Source organism: Rhinopithecus roxellana, chromosome 5, assembly GCF_007565055.1.
Source record: "Rhinopithecus roxellana isolate Shanxi Qingling chromosome 5, ASM756505v1, whole genome shotgun sequence".
NCBI lineage: Eukaryota > Metazoa > Chordata > Mammalia > Primates > Cercopithecidae > Rhinopithecus > Rhinopithecus roxellana.
This window is the reverse complement of record NC_044553.1, coordinates 144,000,448-144,017,705: the sequence shown is the minus strand read 5'-3', so window position 1 is coordinate 144,017,705 and position 17,258 is coordinate 144,000,448. Positions and strand designations below refer to the sequence as shown.

At 39.3% G+C, this 17,258-nt stretch overlaps 1 protein-coding gene across 2 annotated transcripts in view; it reads right to left on the bottom strand.

Annotated features, from left to right (window-relative positions):
- Nucleotides 1-344: 344 nt before the first annotated feature.
- The window catches only part of FLRT2 (fibronectin leucine rich transmembrane protein 2), a 98,013-nt gene continuing 81,099 nt past the window's right edge, over nucleotides 345-17,258 (bottom strand). The window contains exons 2-3 of one of the 2 annotated variants that reach the window (XR_004057455.1): nucleotides 4,365-7,116; nucleotides 345-2,387 (exon numbers count right to left, since the gene is read on the bottom strand). Coding sequence is in view for 1 of the 2 variants with exons in the window: in XM_010378214.2 (XP_010376516.1) it covers nucleotides 4,771-6,753 (1,983 nt within the window). In the remaining variant the exon portion in view is untranslated. Of the gene's footprint in view, nucleotides 7,117-17,258 lie in introns of both variants that reach the window. The other variant, XM_010378214.2, reaches the window with a different exon arrangement.

Sequence of the window (17,258 nt, the reverse complement as noted above, 5' to 3'; positions counted from 1 at the left end):
TAGGGGAAAAGACTATTCTGATAAGTACAATGTCATTTTCTATATCCTAAACAACATAGATTTCACTAATATGAAATAAGATGCTCTGTGTATGTGTGTATACCTAAAAGGTATTCATAAGAACACACAATTTAGTTAGGAAATTTAAAAGAACATGAGGATTTCATATAAACTCCTCACACAAAAAGGATCAAATGGCCTTTAGAAATGGAAGTCATCTTCATGACAGGAGAACACAAAAATCCTATTACCTCCTTTATTCCTGCCCTCCTGCATCATTTATTCTACATTAACAGCACAAGTATTGACTGTATCCCAATGAACTTACTCAGATAAACACAATGTGGTTTTCTTTTAAAATAAGACTTTACTGAATATATCAACAAGGTACTGTATAGTGTAGAGTGAAGTTTGTCATTAACAAAGTGTGCGACATGGTAGGTCTCAGAGGATGTGTGATGCAGAATCTTCCAGCCCGTTGTCAGAGAGAACACACTAAACAGAAACCAGAAGCAAATCAGCATATGGTTCAAACAATGACAAATCATCAGGTTAACTTTCAGTGAATATACACTAGTCCTATGAGGGACACACAGTTGGCAATGCCTTCACCTTGCCTTAAACGGTTATAAATCTTACATTCCAGGGACACCTTTACAAATGCCCCCGTGTATGTGTGTGTGTGTGTGTACATGCATGTGCATGTTTGATATTAATTTTAAAATACTTGTTGTGATGGCCTTCCTTTGTGCTCTTCTGGTGGGTGTGCAGCTAGAAAACAAAAAACTATAGTAAGAAAATTTGATATGTTATAACAATGGTACCAGACATGTACAAAACTCTTTCTCCACAGTGACAAGCATTCCCCATTGCTGGTAACTGTCTTTTGACCCTGCTGAAGAAATCAGAGAAGGATGTAGTTATGCTTTCTTAGCATTTGTATTTTGACTTTAGAAAGAGCATCAGGCAAGGTTTGACAAGACCAAGAAAAAGACCAAGAACTGTTTTGTTCTGTGTAAGTATCTTTTTTCCGTTTGGGGCACTGTTTTCTGCTTTGCTTTCCCCTGCAGCTGGAATGGTAAATCGTGAGCAAAACTGCTATTCTCATGTTCTAAAGTAAAACGTAATGTCTCCTTGTTATAGGTTAGAGAAAAATGCTGTAAGCAAAGATGCCAATGGAAATTAACCACTTCACTTTTCAAAAGCTGCAATGGCCTCTGCAGCTGAGGTCCAGCGATCAAGTGAAGCATCCATTCCCTGTGGACTACAATATTGCCTCGTGTTCTGAATAGATGCTTCAATCATGGTATGAAGTTGTCCTCCCTGGTGGGGAAGGAAGTTCTGATTTGTGTGAAATGACTAAGATTATTATGATAGGTGCTGGTAGAAAACGAAGTTGTAATATGAGCTACTTCATTAATACTTTTTACCAGACAGGTCACATTATAGTTTTTGTTTGTAACCTCAGGGAGAATGTCTAATATATTTTCAATGAACATCCAGATAATTAGAAACTGCATTATTTCTCACAGGGGAGAATGTTTTCCATTTGATACACAAGGAAAATAGGCAGGGGATACAATCCTCGTATCTGCCTGCGATTATCCCATGCAGTGGGCTGCTAATGCATCTGATGGTGTTTGAAGGTAGCCCAGAGTCTCTCTATAATCAAACGTATCTCCCCAAACAAGCAGGTACTAACAACTACCCTGGCTATAGATAACTGTCAATATATCCTTGTGATCGTGACTATGCCACTTCCTTTTCAGTGTCTTCTGTACAGTGACAGTTACCGGGCTCTGAACGGGATGAGATTCTATCTGAATCACCTTATTTGGCCAGGCAGCATCAAGCTCTTTATTGGCCAGTGAACATGGATTTTTTTCCATGGTCTTGGCCTATACTCTCAACCTTGACTCTTGACTAATCATCTCAAAATACATGATAATGACAGCAAGAGAGGCCCAAACACAAAGCAGGTATTTCTGCAAAAATACATTCCCATGACTAAAAATGCCAATCAAAGCAGAATCCCCAGGGACAGTTGTTTGGCTATTTTCGTAAGACACATTAGACATCACAGATTCCATCATGTGCTTTCTATCCTGGTGCAGGTGAGGCTGTAACAAATGGGAGACGGATTTTAATCTTAGCAGTCTTTGTCGTGTTGTACACAAGATGAAAATAAAGCCTGTTACTAGGTTCAATCTCTTCAGGAACACCTCCAGCAAAAGGGACCCCGTCAGACCACCTGAAGCATTGCACATGACTGTCTCCATTGTACTACTTAAGCCCCAAATAATTCTGTGAACTCCGTAAGAAATGACAGGAACCTCTTCATCCTTGTTTTTCCTAGCCCAAAGCGATTTCAGCAGCCAGAAATCCCACTGGGGGTGAAACATACAATATACATAAATGAGAATGATTATTTTGTGAATAACAGAAATAAAAACCCTCAAAAGTCAAAGTACCATCATTTGAATGCACAATTTTATCTACACAGCCAAGGGGAAGAGGACAGTAGAAGGAAATTATCCAGCTAAGTACACAAAGCCCCCAGGTCATTGTCTTGATTTTAGATGTCTTACTGCTACACTGATCACCTTCACAGACTCTTTTCCCTTCACTGTGCGGACCTAACTTTAAAAAAAGCAACAGCCAAAACCCTCTAGCTAATAGACTAAAATGGAAACCAGAGTCACTTTAGAATTAATTTAAATTAATTCATAGCTAAGTTCAGCTCTACTGACTGCACAGTTTCAATTCTTGTGTCTAACATACAGCTGCAGTTATATTTTTCTGCTTATTCTGCGGGAGACGGGAGATTAAAACATATAAGTTGGGCTATATTATTAAAGAAAATAAAGCTCTTACTATAAAGAAAAAGTTGCATAGCATTTTATACCTAAACTTTTACAAAGAAGACACATCACAGTTTTATTTTGCTGAGAGAGAGAGAGCAAGTAAGATGATGGTGACATTTACTTCATGGGTCCTTATAATAATGGCCAGTGGTAAAAGAAATATGCATCACAGAGTGAAATGTTTAAATTTGATTTTAAAAAGATTTTTTTTCCAAGGGAGTAGTTTTTGATAATGTATGTGATCCATAGCCCTTCTCTAAGGACGGCAAAGATTAAACTATGTGTTTTATGAAGATGTTGCCTCAAAAGTATCTAGAATTAAGCAAGGACATCCCTCTCTTTTCTATGCCCTGCTCTGCCAGGATTAGGGGAACAAGCCTTCACTCTCTGACTTGTTTGCTTTTCATGCGTTGTCCTGCTAACAGAAGATTGATGATCCCTCCGCATTTGCCAAACTAGAGGAACATCCACGACGGAAAAGGAACAAATAAAATTTCAAAAGTGGAACAGGATCAAAGTCAGTACAAGGTGGAAACCAGGTATCGCTTTTTTAAAAATTAATTATTTTGGCCAGCTTTGATGTGTCCTTACAGAATTATTAGCAGTGAAAATTAGTATGCATTTAAAAATGTATAAGTACATATGGATATTTTGTGCAGCCAAGACTGGCATCCATAATTGTCCTTGAAATACTGAGCAGAGGGAGAAAAACGAAAGTGTTATAAACAACTAATTATGAAAATATATGGGAGATGATTGGAAGACAAGAATTTGCAAGGGGATAAAAGATATTACTTCAAGCTATTTCAACATGATACTAACAAAGTCAGCTGACATAACAGAACCAGTGACCAGTTGTTTTTGTCTAAATAGCAGTAAGGGTAATTTTTAAATAAGTCATTGTTGTATTTTCAAAACATTGATCACCTGTTGGTCTAAATATCATGTTGACATAGCCTCAGTGAATCTACCCAAATAATTCTCATTATCAAAAATAATTCCATTCAATATAATTCTTCCCTTAATTTTATTAGCCTCTTCTAAAAAATTATTCTAGAATATATCTCTGTTGAATGTGATTCAACCTGACATATGATTTGAACAGTAACACTTTTAAAGGGAGTTTTCTTGCTACAACATCAGACCGGTCCCTGAAGATGACTGAAATCAGACTCAAGTCTCTAACTCTGTTATCACTTAGGACCAGGGAAGCATGAAGAGTGATTTTGAAGTTCCCAGTCAGAAAGCCAACCCCTGAATTTTTAGGTCTTTTCAAATCTCATCTCAATTTTCTTGATTCTGTCAGGCCGGGTTAATTTATCTCACGGGAACTAGCTTCCTCCTGGTGCTTTCAGCATTTCCTGCACTGGGTCAAATCAGGGTAACTACCTCCATTATTACATTATAGAATCTTTTTACCTGTCTTCCAGACCTGGAGGTATAGGAATAGTGTGAAACTATCTGGGCCATTTCTTGTTTCACCCATATTATTCCTCTTACCCTGATGAGTCCATTTAATCTGCCCTTTCATCTGACCACCAGGAATTTATTCTGACAGCTTCAACAGCGAAGTGGTTGATGTGTATCCTAAGGAAGAATCACTCGTTCTTTTTGCCTTGGCATTGGGTTCTCATTGTACGACCCTGTACAGTACTTCAGCAACTATTTTTTTTAAGTTTTAAAAAGCAAAGAGTTACAAAACTGTTTGTAATTAACTTGAAATAGAAAAGATAGCACTTTTTTAAAATCCCATTATATAGTACACCGTATAAATTACAGAGTATTCAAATGCACAAATGCATCTGTGTAACATTTATCAAATGTAATCTGCGTGTCTTTACGTGCACACACGAGTGTGTTCTCAAGAGTCTAACTGTCCGCCTTGATAACGCTGGGCCTCTGGCTGTCACGTATGGCAGTGCTCTAGGTCTGGCACGCTGCTGTTGCAGTATCGCATGTTGTTGGGGATATGGCAGTCTGTGTAATTAATGCCCCCATTTGGGGTGTAAATGGGCTGCAGTCTGAAATCTCCTTTAAGGAGTTGATCGTTATTTAAGGAGACGATCTGAAAACTGGTTTCTGTCATCTCCAGGATGGAATTGTCCTTCTTGGTGCCTGCCTCGCAATAATCATCTTTCCGCCGGCCCCGGTTGTATTTCCACTTCTGGGAGGTGTAGCGCCCCTTTTTGTGCATGTGCCAGCAAAAGACGCTGAGCAAGACCACGAGCACAAATATCACCGCACCCCCGATTAAGCCCGCCAGCAGAAAGGGGGAGCCCATGCTGTGGGACGTCGTCTGCTCATGACTGGATGCTGTGTTGCTGCCGTTGTTCAGATAGGAGGCGTGAGTGGTGGCCTCTGAACAAATGGTGTCTTCTACCACGCGGTAGTTAAAAGCATCCAGTGGCACCAAACAAATCCGATAGGTGGATCGGGGCTCTAGGTTAACCAGGCTCAGGTGTTGCTTCTCACCGCTGACTATGCGCTCCTGAACGATGCCCCCTACTAAACTGTGGCCCATTTTCACCCATGTGAGTTTGTATGCCATCACGGTGAAGAGAGAGAGCCAGCTGACTTGAATGGAAGTATCATTCACAAAATGGATAGAGAGCTGGATCCGTTCAGAAATAGGTGGGGTCACTCTTTCTCTGCCATCCCAGTCAGGAATCGTGGGAAGTTTCGATGTGGTAGGAGTTGGAGGCGTGTGGCTTCTGCTAGGGTTTGGAACAGAGAGGGTGGGAGGCTGAGTGGTCGGAGAAGCTGTACTCGGGGCTGGGGTGAAGAGAGGCAGGCCGGGGGTCGTGGTGGGACAGGACAAAAGATTCATATTTAATTCCCTGACGGCCATCCCCCGGACTTGTTCAGGACCTTGGCACATGAAACCCCGCACGTTGAGAGATGAAGGGATGTATTTGAGCCATTCCGTGACCCATTTGATACTGCAGTCACAAAACCAAGGGTTATTCCGCGCAGTGAGCTGCTTCAGGTTGGAGAGATTATCAAAAACCCCTTGAGTCAGCATCCGCAGTTGGTTGTTGGATATATCCAGCCGTTCCAGCTTACGCAGATTTGAGAAGGCTGTCAAAGGAATGTGGTTTATCTGGTTGTCCTGCAAATAGAGCCTGATCAGATGTGTACCTGGGAGATCGGGAGGAGGGTGGGACAGCGAATTACGGACGATTGAAAATTCCTTGAGCTTGGTGAGATGGCTGAAGGTGCCGTCGGCGATACCCTTGTTGGTCAGGAGGTTCCCGTCCACAATAAGACGCTCCAAGCTCGTGAGATTCTGGAATGCCATGTCGGATATGACAGCAATTCGATTTTCATCCACCCTTAGCTCTTGCAAGTCCACAGGAAGCCCCACAGGCACACTGCTCAGGTGATTCTTAGACAAAAACAACAATTTGAGGCTAATAGCCTCCCGGAAGGCCCCGTCTTCCACCCCCACTGTGGATATGGAGTTGTCATCCAGGTGCAGCTCTTCAAGCTTCAAGAGCTGGGCAAGAGCAGCCCGTGAAATGGTCTGAATATTGTTTTCCTGCAAATGGAGAACTCTGACATTCTTGGGAAGGTTCATGGGGAATTCGTCCAGTTGGTTGCCGTACAGGTAGACCGTGTGCACCGACTGTACATTGTGCAGTTCTGCAGGAAATCCAGCATTATTAATTTGGTTGTTGTGGAGGTAGAGTACGGTTACGCCCTCCGGGATCCCAAGAGGCACTGAGGTCAAGCTTCGCTCATTACAGTAGACAAAGTTCCTGTCGCAGCGGCACACACTAGGGCAGGCCAGGAGTTTGGACACCTGTGAGTAGAGCCCCAGGGAAATGATAAGCCAAGACTTCAGGAAAAAAGCCCCATGGCTGGGCCACTTTGTGGTCTGTAGGCCCATTTCTGAAGTACGGAAATAAAATACAATGTAGTGGGAAAAAGAAAAAGAAAAAAAAATAAACAGATAGCAAAATCAAAATGACTGGACCGGGTTCTGCGGAAGTCCAGAACTCTAGCTAGAGGGAACGTCCTGAAGGCGTATGGTAAAATAATCTCCCTGCTGTCCTGGGTTTTATCAGCCTGTGTTGCCCTCTTTGCTGCTGTCCTCCATGTGCAAAAAATTCAACAGGGAGAATTTTTCCACACTGGCAAGAGGTGATGGCAAGTTATCAGCCGTGTCAACACAAGGCAGAATTCTCTTCTTTTGTAGGTCAAGCCAGCCTTGATTAGCCTACGAACTTCTTGGTTAAGCTCAATCTGCAATCTGTTGTAGGAAAGAAAAGAGGAAATGGTCAGTTAAGGGCAGTAATGAAAGAAGTGCCAATATGACCCTGAGCCTTTCAAAAACAATGAGATTGGAATGAAATGTTGAGAGGCCAGGGCTGGCATTAAGTGGAATTTCAAATAACAGTAACTTAGTTGAAAAGGTATTCAAGAAATAATTAACATAGTATCTTCAAAAGGACATCATGCTGTTACTTGTCACTATCAACCATCGTATTGTGAATTTATCAGTACCTTCTCTTTTATCTATTCTTCATCTATTTGCATATCCAAACACTTAATTACAACAGGCACACTGCTGAATCCACTCAATCAGTTAATGATAATTATCTACAAATCCTACTGGTCATAGACTTGTTTCAAGGTAGAGGTGATGACTGACAGCTAGCAAAAGTGAAGGGGAAACTGTGAAGCCCTGCATAGTTATATATTTAAAAATGCAAAATAGAGACTAATAAAGTCACTTAAAAAGATGCATCCTTACTGAAAAATTATTCCAAATGCATTGTATTTCCAAATACATTTACTATATATGAACTTTCATATACAATGTTATAAAAAAGCTGTAGCTGAATTAGTTGCCATTTCCTTTTAAAATGTATTTTAAAACTCTGATACAAAAACTTATTCATGCTTAACGGAAAATTTTAGAGAATAAAATATAAAGAATATAGTATGAAGGTGATAAAGATTATTCATTGTATTATCACCCAGAGATAATTGATCGATTTGCTTACTTTCCTTTTTTCTATACATATACTTAACAAAATTGGAATCATTATTTATTTTTCTTTTTGTTACCTAACATATGTCATGACCACATGACCACGTAATTTAAAAAAATCAAATCATTCAAAGAAAAAAAATTCAAAGAAAAAATTTTTCAAAGAAAAAAAAAGTAGTATAAACGTAGTGAACAGAGGCATGTATGAAGGCAGAGAGACTTTTTTCTTTTCCACTTCTTGTCTCCCTTCCTCTTTATCTTCCTCCAAAATAGCTTGCACTCGAGTCACCGAGGAGAATGACTAAGCTCCAGCCCACAAAACATCTCCACTTATCTCCTCCTTCGGGACCTCTAGGTCCAGATGAGATACACCATTGTGATCCCTTGAAGAGTTGCCAAGCTCACGACTAGGGGTAAATTATTTTTCAATAGCACCACCTTCTTTCCGTCTGTGCTTTCCTGCTTTTATTAGAGGTCTTTTAGTAAATTTTGAAATGACAGAAGACACAGTTGAGGAAGTCAAGGCAATCCACAGATAGTAATCATGCCTTCTTGCTCCAGAAAGTATTTCATCTGTTTTTAGATTAGAGAGGTAAAGAAGTTAATTGAAAGGTGCCAGATTTGATTTCCCTACAAAATAAGCTAACATGATAGGACGCGGCAAACTGCGAGTCTCTTAATTCTCAGGAATATGAGGAGATTGAAACAACTTACATCTGAAAGCACAGAGGAACTACTTGAAATTGTTCCCTTAGCTATCTTTAGAAATATAATTAAAAAAGAAAAAAAGAACACTGGAAATGTTATTTAAGTGTCGAGGATGTTGTAAATATGTTCTATAATTTAAAAGATTGTAAGCCATCTAAAAAAATGCCTTTGATGACCAGAAATGGTAAAATTCATTTTTTATTGTTTAGGAAATATAAAGTGGGTGGGAGGGGATCTTTTTCCAGGTAAAAGGAGAGAGATATGATGCTTTATTAAAAATCAAGCATGCCAGGGCTTGATTTCACGTGGTGGCTTACACCTGTAATCCTAGCACCTTGGGAGGCCGAGGCAGGCATATAGCCTGAGCCCAGGAGCTCAAGACCAGCTTGGGCAACAGAGTGAAATCCCATTTCTATTAAAAATTAGATAAATTAGCCAGGTGTGGTGGTGTGAGCCTGTAGTCTCTGCCACTCTGAAGGCCGAGGTGGGAGGATCGCCAGAGCCCAGGAGGCAAAGGTGAGTCAAGATCATGCTGCTGCAGTCCAACCTGGGTGACAGAGCAAGACCCTGTCTCAAAAAAAAAAAAAAAAAAAAAAAAAAAAAAGTCAAGCATTATTTAATTTTTTACAAAACCTAATATACATTTTGGTGCTGAAAAGGATGCCATTCCTTCCAAAAGAAACTTCTCTATAGACTTAAAGAATAATTTATGTAACTGAGGAGGCATAGGAAAAATGAGTTTAATGCAATCAGCCTGATGGCATCCTTAGCTCAAGTTTCAAACTATCTTAATGTTCCCTAGCATCTTGGTACTCAAGTGTGGTCCTTGGTCCAGCAGCATGAGCCTAACCTGGGGAGATGGTAGAAAAGCTAAACCTCAGGCCCAGAATCTGCATGTTAGCGAGAGCCGGGGGTGGGTGCATTCAAATTTGTGAAGCACCATGAACATCTTATTTAATCATTCATGTTTTAATTTATTAGATTTAAAATAGATGCAAGAGCATGTCACATGACTCTTTTGAGAAGAGTTAAGGCATAAGGCATACTAATCACTTTTGTCCCCGGGAGACAGTCTCAAATAACATCTTATATGTAAATTACATCTTTTGGGTGGAGCAGTGCGATGACTATGTATGACACTTGGCCTTAACAGAGAATGTTTCTCTGGATGACAAGTACTAACGTCTAGTAGGACCTTAAAGAGCTACTTGTCATCACAGTAGCCCACTTCTGTAAAACATTTAAGAATAAAAAACTGTTCAGTTCTATTAATAATTACTTCCGCAAGAGCTAGGAAAGTGAGACTAAAGAATCAAATGTAATGTTTTTGAGTATTCTACTGGAATCTTCAAAGTGTGATAGAAACAACCACGGAAAAGAATGTCCTAAGGTAGAAAAACAGCAACACCAGGGTCTTTAAGTTCCTATATGAAAAGAATAGATGCTTCTACGTTGTCTTATAGGCCAAGTATTAGGGGCTAAGAAACAATCAATACTTGAAGATGATGGTGTTTGCTTCGAGTTCATCAGCTAACAGCCTCAAGGACATTAACACTGGGAGTCAACCAAACACTCAGGGATGGGCCTAGAAACTATTATTATGCATCCAAACTGTAAATTTTCCATTTCCTGAACTGTGTCCTCTGCAAGGAGAGAATAGGTCCCCATCAGCCAAGACTTTGCCCCAGGGCCTTGCTCTCTTGCAGGCATATTTTACTCATGAGTGGTTCTTTTATAATTATATAAGAAGATGATGAGGTTCTGAAGAAAGCTCCTAATAAGATTACATGGGGCAAACTGTCATGTTCATACACCTTAATAGGAGAAACGTCCCAGCTACACCACAATGTGTTGATCGGCTATGACAAGTTCAATTTTGAATGAAAACAAACTCTCGGAGCTTTCTTTGACCTTCTTGGGAATCCCACAAAGTAACAGCATATAGCAGATTTGTTCTATTCCGCGTATCAACAACAGCTTACACCTATCAGTGAATGCACTGTATTTTTCTTTCAATCAGTACAAATATTAGTAAAATTGCAACCACCTAGGCCATAATGATTCCTTTAAATTAAAATTTTTAAATTTAAATTTTCTTTGCATTTCCAGCTGTGGTTCCTACTGAATAATGAAGATAGAGATCCTTTTAGACTTTAAGTTGGGGGCCATATTTACAGAGAAAGAAAGTATAATGGTCAACAAGTATAGATCCTGAGTTCTCATCCTACTTCTATCACCAAGTAGCAGCAGGATCTTGAGTACACATTTCTCTTTTCAAGTCTTAGTCTCCTTATCTGAAAAATGATAATAATGGTTCCTAATTCACAGCACAGTTGACAGGGTTAAATAAAATAATACTTGTAAAAAATTTACGTCTGTACATGGCAAATGCGTAATAATGCTGATTATTCTCTATGTAATTGTTATTATTAATGATATCCAAAGAGGTGAACTCCACTGTTTAGAACAAAATAAAATCAGCCTTGACCTGCCAAGCTTTATGCACTTGCAACCACCCCAGTTTCTCAGCCTAAGCACTACTACATTTTGCAGCTGATAATTCTGTGCGATGGGGCTGTGGTGTGCATCCCAAAATGTCTCCTGATGTTGCCACATATATGTCCCCTGGAGTGGGAAAATCATCCTCTGTTGAGAATCGATGATCTACACACACCTTCTTACAAGTGCTTTAGAAAGTTAGCATTATTGTCATAATTTTCTAGAGAAAACTAAGATAAATTTCTAATAAACATAACCTAAAAATGCTTCTCCCATGGACATCAAAAAGCATGAAAATGTAATATACTTTCCACGAATTTATTGAACCAATATTTATTGAGCACTAGAACGAGGATACAGCTGTATACAGAGCTGATGTAGTTTTTGGCTCATGAGTTAAGTGAGGGGAGAACAATGAGTAGGCAGGGAATTAGGGTTCTATGTAAAGAGTTCTTAACCCTAGAGCACCAGGTAATCCTGGTCCTGTGTAAAGAGTTCTACCCTAGCCCATGAGCTATCAGGAAAAACACTGCAGGGAAAGGATGGCTCTGTGAAAATCAGAAGGATAGAGAGGCCCAAGCCGGGAAGAAGTGTAAGTTCTGCATACAGATCCAAGCTGCTTGAAATGTGAAGCCAGAGATGAATCCCAGCTCAGCTGAGAGGAGGAACAAAACATTAACTGCACAATACTTTCTCCCGGCTGTCTGTCTGCTTCTCACTGAGGTAGTCGTGCTTCTAGAAGACGATAAACAAACTCATGTTTCAAAATCACTGGGCATTTCACCTGTAAGCCTAAATGTTGGTGATAAAAAGAATTGCTTTACAAGATAAATTTCAAATTCAAAGGGAAAAGAGTATTTTTTGATTTTTAAATACTTCCCTGTTTATGTGAATACTGTATTGAATATGTTGCTTCCTCTCCAGGAAACTAGAATTATAAAGAATGGCTTAATCGCAGGTGCTAGGTAAAAACAGAAATTTTCGTTTAAGGGAGATCACAGTTTCAAAAACCTGAGTATAAATCAACACGCAAAAAAAAAAAAAAAAAAAAAAATGCTCTTTGCGGGCAGCAAGAATCCAGCCTTGCCAGTCTCTTAAAGATGACAGTAAAAGCAGCAGCTATGCCAGGCTACTTTATTGTAATTTAACTCTTTTCATAGGAACTGAGACTCAAAGCACAGAAGTCATGCAAAAGCTTTCTGCACAGTGTTTCTCTGCTAATGCTGCCTAAACAGGTTTTTTCCTTTTCTAATTAATTCCAGGAGTCTGTATTCCAGGATCGCTTAATAAACTAAGACGACAAAAATCATAGGACAGAAAATAAGAATTGTCAATAAGCATTGCCAATCACATAATAGAATGACAAGGACAAACCTAATAAAATCTTAATGGTTTCAGCACTGGCTGAATTGTGACAAGGCCGCGCGGCGCATGAAGTGATACAAATGAGAAAGCTATACTGAAGAGGAATTCTCTTAGAAAAGTTTCCCAGGGTCATATCTGACTTATAGCTTCTGGAGTTAAGCAGTTCATGCCGAAAATCAGACACAGGCAGGTGCATAATCCACAGGCCTGACTGCACTACAAATCTGGAAACACTAAGGCAATTTATAGATTTTATGCACATTTCCATATTCTTGACTATAGGTTATAAATACTGTTTGCACAATAATCAGGAGAGTCCTATAGTTAGCTGACCGAGGTGTGGGGATTAGCAAAGGAATTTAAGGAAACATATATCAATAGCCACCCTGTAGCCTGAAACCATTTTTCTATCTCGTTCACTAAACTTCAACCAAGCCTCTGGAAGTTGCTCATTAGGCAAATATTTATCTTTACTGAGACAAAGAGAAAGAAAAAAGGGAAAAGAGAAAGAAGGAGAGAGGGAGGGAAGGAGGGAAGAAAAGAAAAGCAACACTTTGTTTAAACAGTTGACCATCTCCAGCCTCCAGTCAATCTCAAATTGAAAACATTAAAATCAGACCAAAAAGGAAAAACTACGCTCTTGGCAAACGCGAAATACTCTAATACATTTGAAGCGTTGTTCTCACATGGTTTCCAATTGGTTCGAGTAATGGGGGTAATTTGAGAACAAATAACCAGTGTTATAAATTCAAATGTATGAACTTGAGGACACTTTCACTACTGCTACATGCCTCTCTCAGCCCACTAGGAGGGTGATCCCACTGATCATCCCTGGCTCCCTTTAAAATCTGGAACTGCAGGATTGGGTGTCCTCTTTCCACGTCAACTACTGCCTGCATGGTGGTTAGATCCAGAAGAATAGCCAACTGTCTTGACGCTCTGAAAGCTATTCCTGACAGCAATGGCTGGGTAGTTGGTCCTCAGTAGTGAAGGGAAGCTGGTAGAGCAGGATTTCAGGAGGCAAATAAATTGAGAGAGTACTAATAATATATAAAAGTCTATGGCCCATAACAGATGGATCTTCTATAGTGGATGTCTATATACTTTCAATTCATTTCAAAGGAATATAATTCAGTTCATTCATAACATTAATTCATTTGTTCAAATAGATTCCAGCCATCTTATGTTTCACAGAAAATAATTGATTTCTTAGACTCTTACCTTTGGGAAAAATTTTTCCCCCTCATCACTTGGTACACTGTTTCCCCAAACCTGAGGGTCATCAAAAACACTAGGGGAAAGTGATGAGAAATGAAGGTTTCTGGGCCCCACCCCTGCAGATTGTGGTTTAATAGGTCTGCAAAGGAGGTGGGTCAGGTGCAATTTGTCAACTTTCCCAAGTGAGGCTGATGATCAGTCACTTTAAGGTTTGACCACCCAGCCACTCCCTATCAGGAATTGCTTTCAGGGAACTGAAACAACTGGTCCTTCTCTCTTCTGGGTCTGATTTTGTGTTGTGGAAAGAGTTGAGGGTTTGGAGTCAGTCCGAATTTATTTTCTTATCTCAGTGCTTCCACTCCCTAACAGCATGACAAAGGGCACCTGACTTAATTGACTTAACCTCTCTGAATTTTACTGTTTTTTATCTCAAAGAGGATAATCAGCTGTGCTTAGGAAATTGTTGGGAAGATTAGACATAAATCACATCAAGTGACTAACAGTACCAATCAGGCACTCAATAAACTGGTTTAAGAGAGGTAGAAAAGGTGTTATGAGAAAGAGCTGGGCTCTGGAGACAGAGGACCTGAACAGCTTTTCCACTTACCATTTGTGTTAACTTGGGCATACTATGTCACTTCTCTATGTCCCAGTTAATTCATATAAAATGGAGAAAATAATAGTATTAATAGTTCACGGTTGTTAGAGGAATGTAAATCACTTAGAACATTACCTAACGTGTGGAAAACACACACTCATTATCTTGGTCATTCCTAAGATTAACTTTAAATAACAACAAAAGCTCCTGTGCCAGGGAGCATTTGTCCCTAATTTGGTAGAGAACTGGTTGTAGTGAATCCATCAACTTTTACTTTCCTTGTTCATTCATTGATCACAGTTCTTTCCTTTGGTAATATACATATACATCTTCCATTCATCAATCCTGAAAATATGTTCAGACATTTATGAAGTTGGTCAGTGAGTAAGTGACAGGGCTAGGACTTGAACTCAGGGATGGGCTGCAGGGCCTGCTCCTAACCTCTGTTCTGCCTCTCTGTAAGCTCTAGGTAGACCGGCTGGTCTTCTTTCGCTCACCATTATTTCCCCAGAGCCTACAGCGGCACGTGGCAGGCATTCAAGAACTGTTTGTAGTATAAATGAACGAGTCAAAGAACTACCTTCAGATGATTACTTTGTTTGAAAAGGCAGTCTGCAAAAACTCTTTGACATCTTCAATCTGAGGTCCCACAAGGAATCAGTGAGATAATATTTCAGAATAGCTTTCAAGAGTTTTAAGCTACCTAAAGCTATCTGGAAAGATTGAGGGATACATAGAGCGATGGATGAATAGTCCCTGGGCTTAAAGAAACTAGATGTCCTTTGTAAAAGGCATAGAACATGCAACTAGGAAATAGTTGCAATTACTACAGCACTATATTTGTTTTAGCAAATAACATCAAATTCCATGCTCTAATTGACTTATAGTACTGCAGAAATAGGGTCACTCAGAAACATTATAACATACTTGGTTTGTCGAGAGGCATGTCTGTACCTAATAGCTCACCTCTATGATGGTTGTGACCTGAAATCAAGTAAGTATTTGTGATCTACCACAAAAAAATTTGAATTTCTATTTATATAATAACAATATATTCTAAATATTTACATAAATTCAATGTGACAGTTCAACCGAACTTTAATTGCATACTACTTTACCATTCCACAGTTGGAATCAACATAAAATAGTCCAGTATCTTTGAGAACTTATAAAAAGGCTTATAAAAAAATAAACTGAATCCAAAAATGTAAACATGGCCTACTTCCCTACCCTAATATTGCACACATGTAATATACATAACAAAACAGACAATCGTATGCCTCCTTCACAAGAGGAATACAGATTTTGGTCAAAGATATTGATTAGGTGCATGAAATGAAATTACATACTGTGTATTTCCAGGTGAGTTATCTGGTTTTGAGTCTAAAAAATGAAAAATTCATTGCTTAAGCCTATTTTGGTATCATAGAGATGACTCTGAATGTCAATGGTATAAAATTTCCTCACTGAATAAATAGGTTTTTACAATGCGCCTTCTCATCTTCAGAACACCTGTCATGCTGAGGTGTCAGGCTATGTTCAGGAGACTATTTCTGGATTTGAGGAACAAGAGGGGATAAGAAACAGAGGAAAAATTAGTATTGCTTATTATCCTTGACCCTCTTCTTCTCTCAAGGACATTTCCCCCATCCCTACCCCAAGAACATGACTAGAAATGGCTTAAGATCAAATCAAGTCATTCTAAAGCTTAAAATAAAACCCAGATAAGCTGCCTCAGTATCATATCCAGTGTGGCTGCACAATACTCATAAGGAATAATTTGAAGGAGAATATTGAAAATACACAGCAGGTTTTAAAAGCTACCTTTAAAATAATCTATACTGGTGGCCTTGATCATGTGAATGAATTCTGAGATGTGTTCTCCAAACACAGAAGAATTTAAACATACAGGCAGATCCTTTTACAGGTTTATACACAATCAGAATGCTGCTTTCATTGAGGGCCATGGCAGCTTTCAAACTCTACCCCAAAGGCAAAAAGCTCGTATTTTCTTAGTGCTAATCGATTTCAACCACTTAACTGTTTTTTTTTTTTAAAAAGAACTCCCACCAATAATAATTTTAAAAACTCAGAAGCATACAATGACTTAGGTTTTTTTTCTTTTTTTTTTTTTTTTTGAAAAGTTAAGTTACGTTCTGACTCAGTCCCTGTCACTCAGGCTATGTGCATATAATGGCCACCAGAGGGAGGCAACACAGCTGAAAGATGGTCCCAATATACACACACACACACACACACACACACACACACACACACACACGAGTGCTCTCTCTCTCTCTCGGCCCCCTCCCCCCACACATGAAAAGTTAGTTTTGATTGACTTTTCATCCTTGACTCAACCATGTGATGTTTTTCCAGAAAAAGGTTTCAATCTTCTATGGTCAATAAAAAGAACATTCATACATAAGGGAATAATGTAAAGTCTGTGATGATAATGAAGATTTAAAACAGTGAGAGTGATGAGAGAATCCTATGCTTGAAATGAGAGTGGGTTATTCATTCCTTCTTTAGTTACACTCCCACGCTTGACTAGACTGCAGGCCCTTGTCCTTGGGGAGATCATACTTGGTTCCTCTTATAAAGTACTACATCTCCAAGACAGGTCAGCTGTCTGAGACAATACATTCTAGAAACAGGTCAAGGAAAAAAACATGTGAGTGGGCAACAACATATGTTGTGCTTTCCTGATGAGCCTCCATTTCCTCAAAAATCTTTCCTTGTTGGTTCTCTGACGCTTTTTAAAATTTCATAATAATAAACCAATTCTTTTGCATCAGCCTGCAACCCTCTCTAGAAAAGCAAAAGTTTTTGGTAAACATTCCAAACCAAGTGAGGTGTATCAGACCTTTCTTTAAGGCTAGTATTTCTCACACATTTATTCATCAGACAATTGAGTGGCTGCTGTGTGTCTGATGCAGCAGGAGGCCCGTGTGATGCACAGGTGAGCAAGACAGATAAAGTCCCTACATTCCGGAAGGTGCTATGTTTA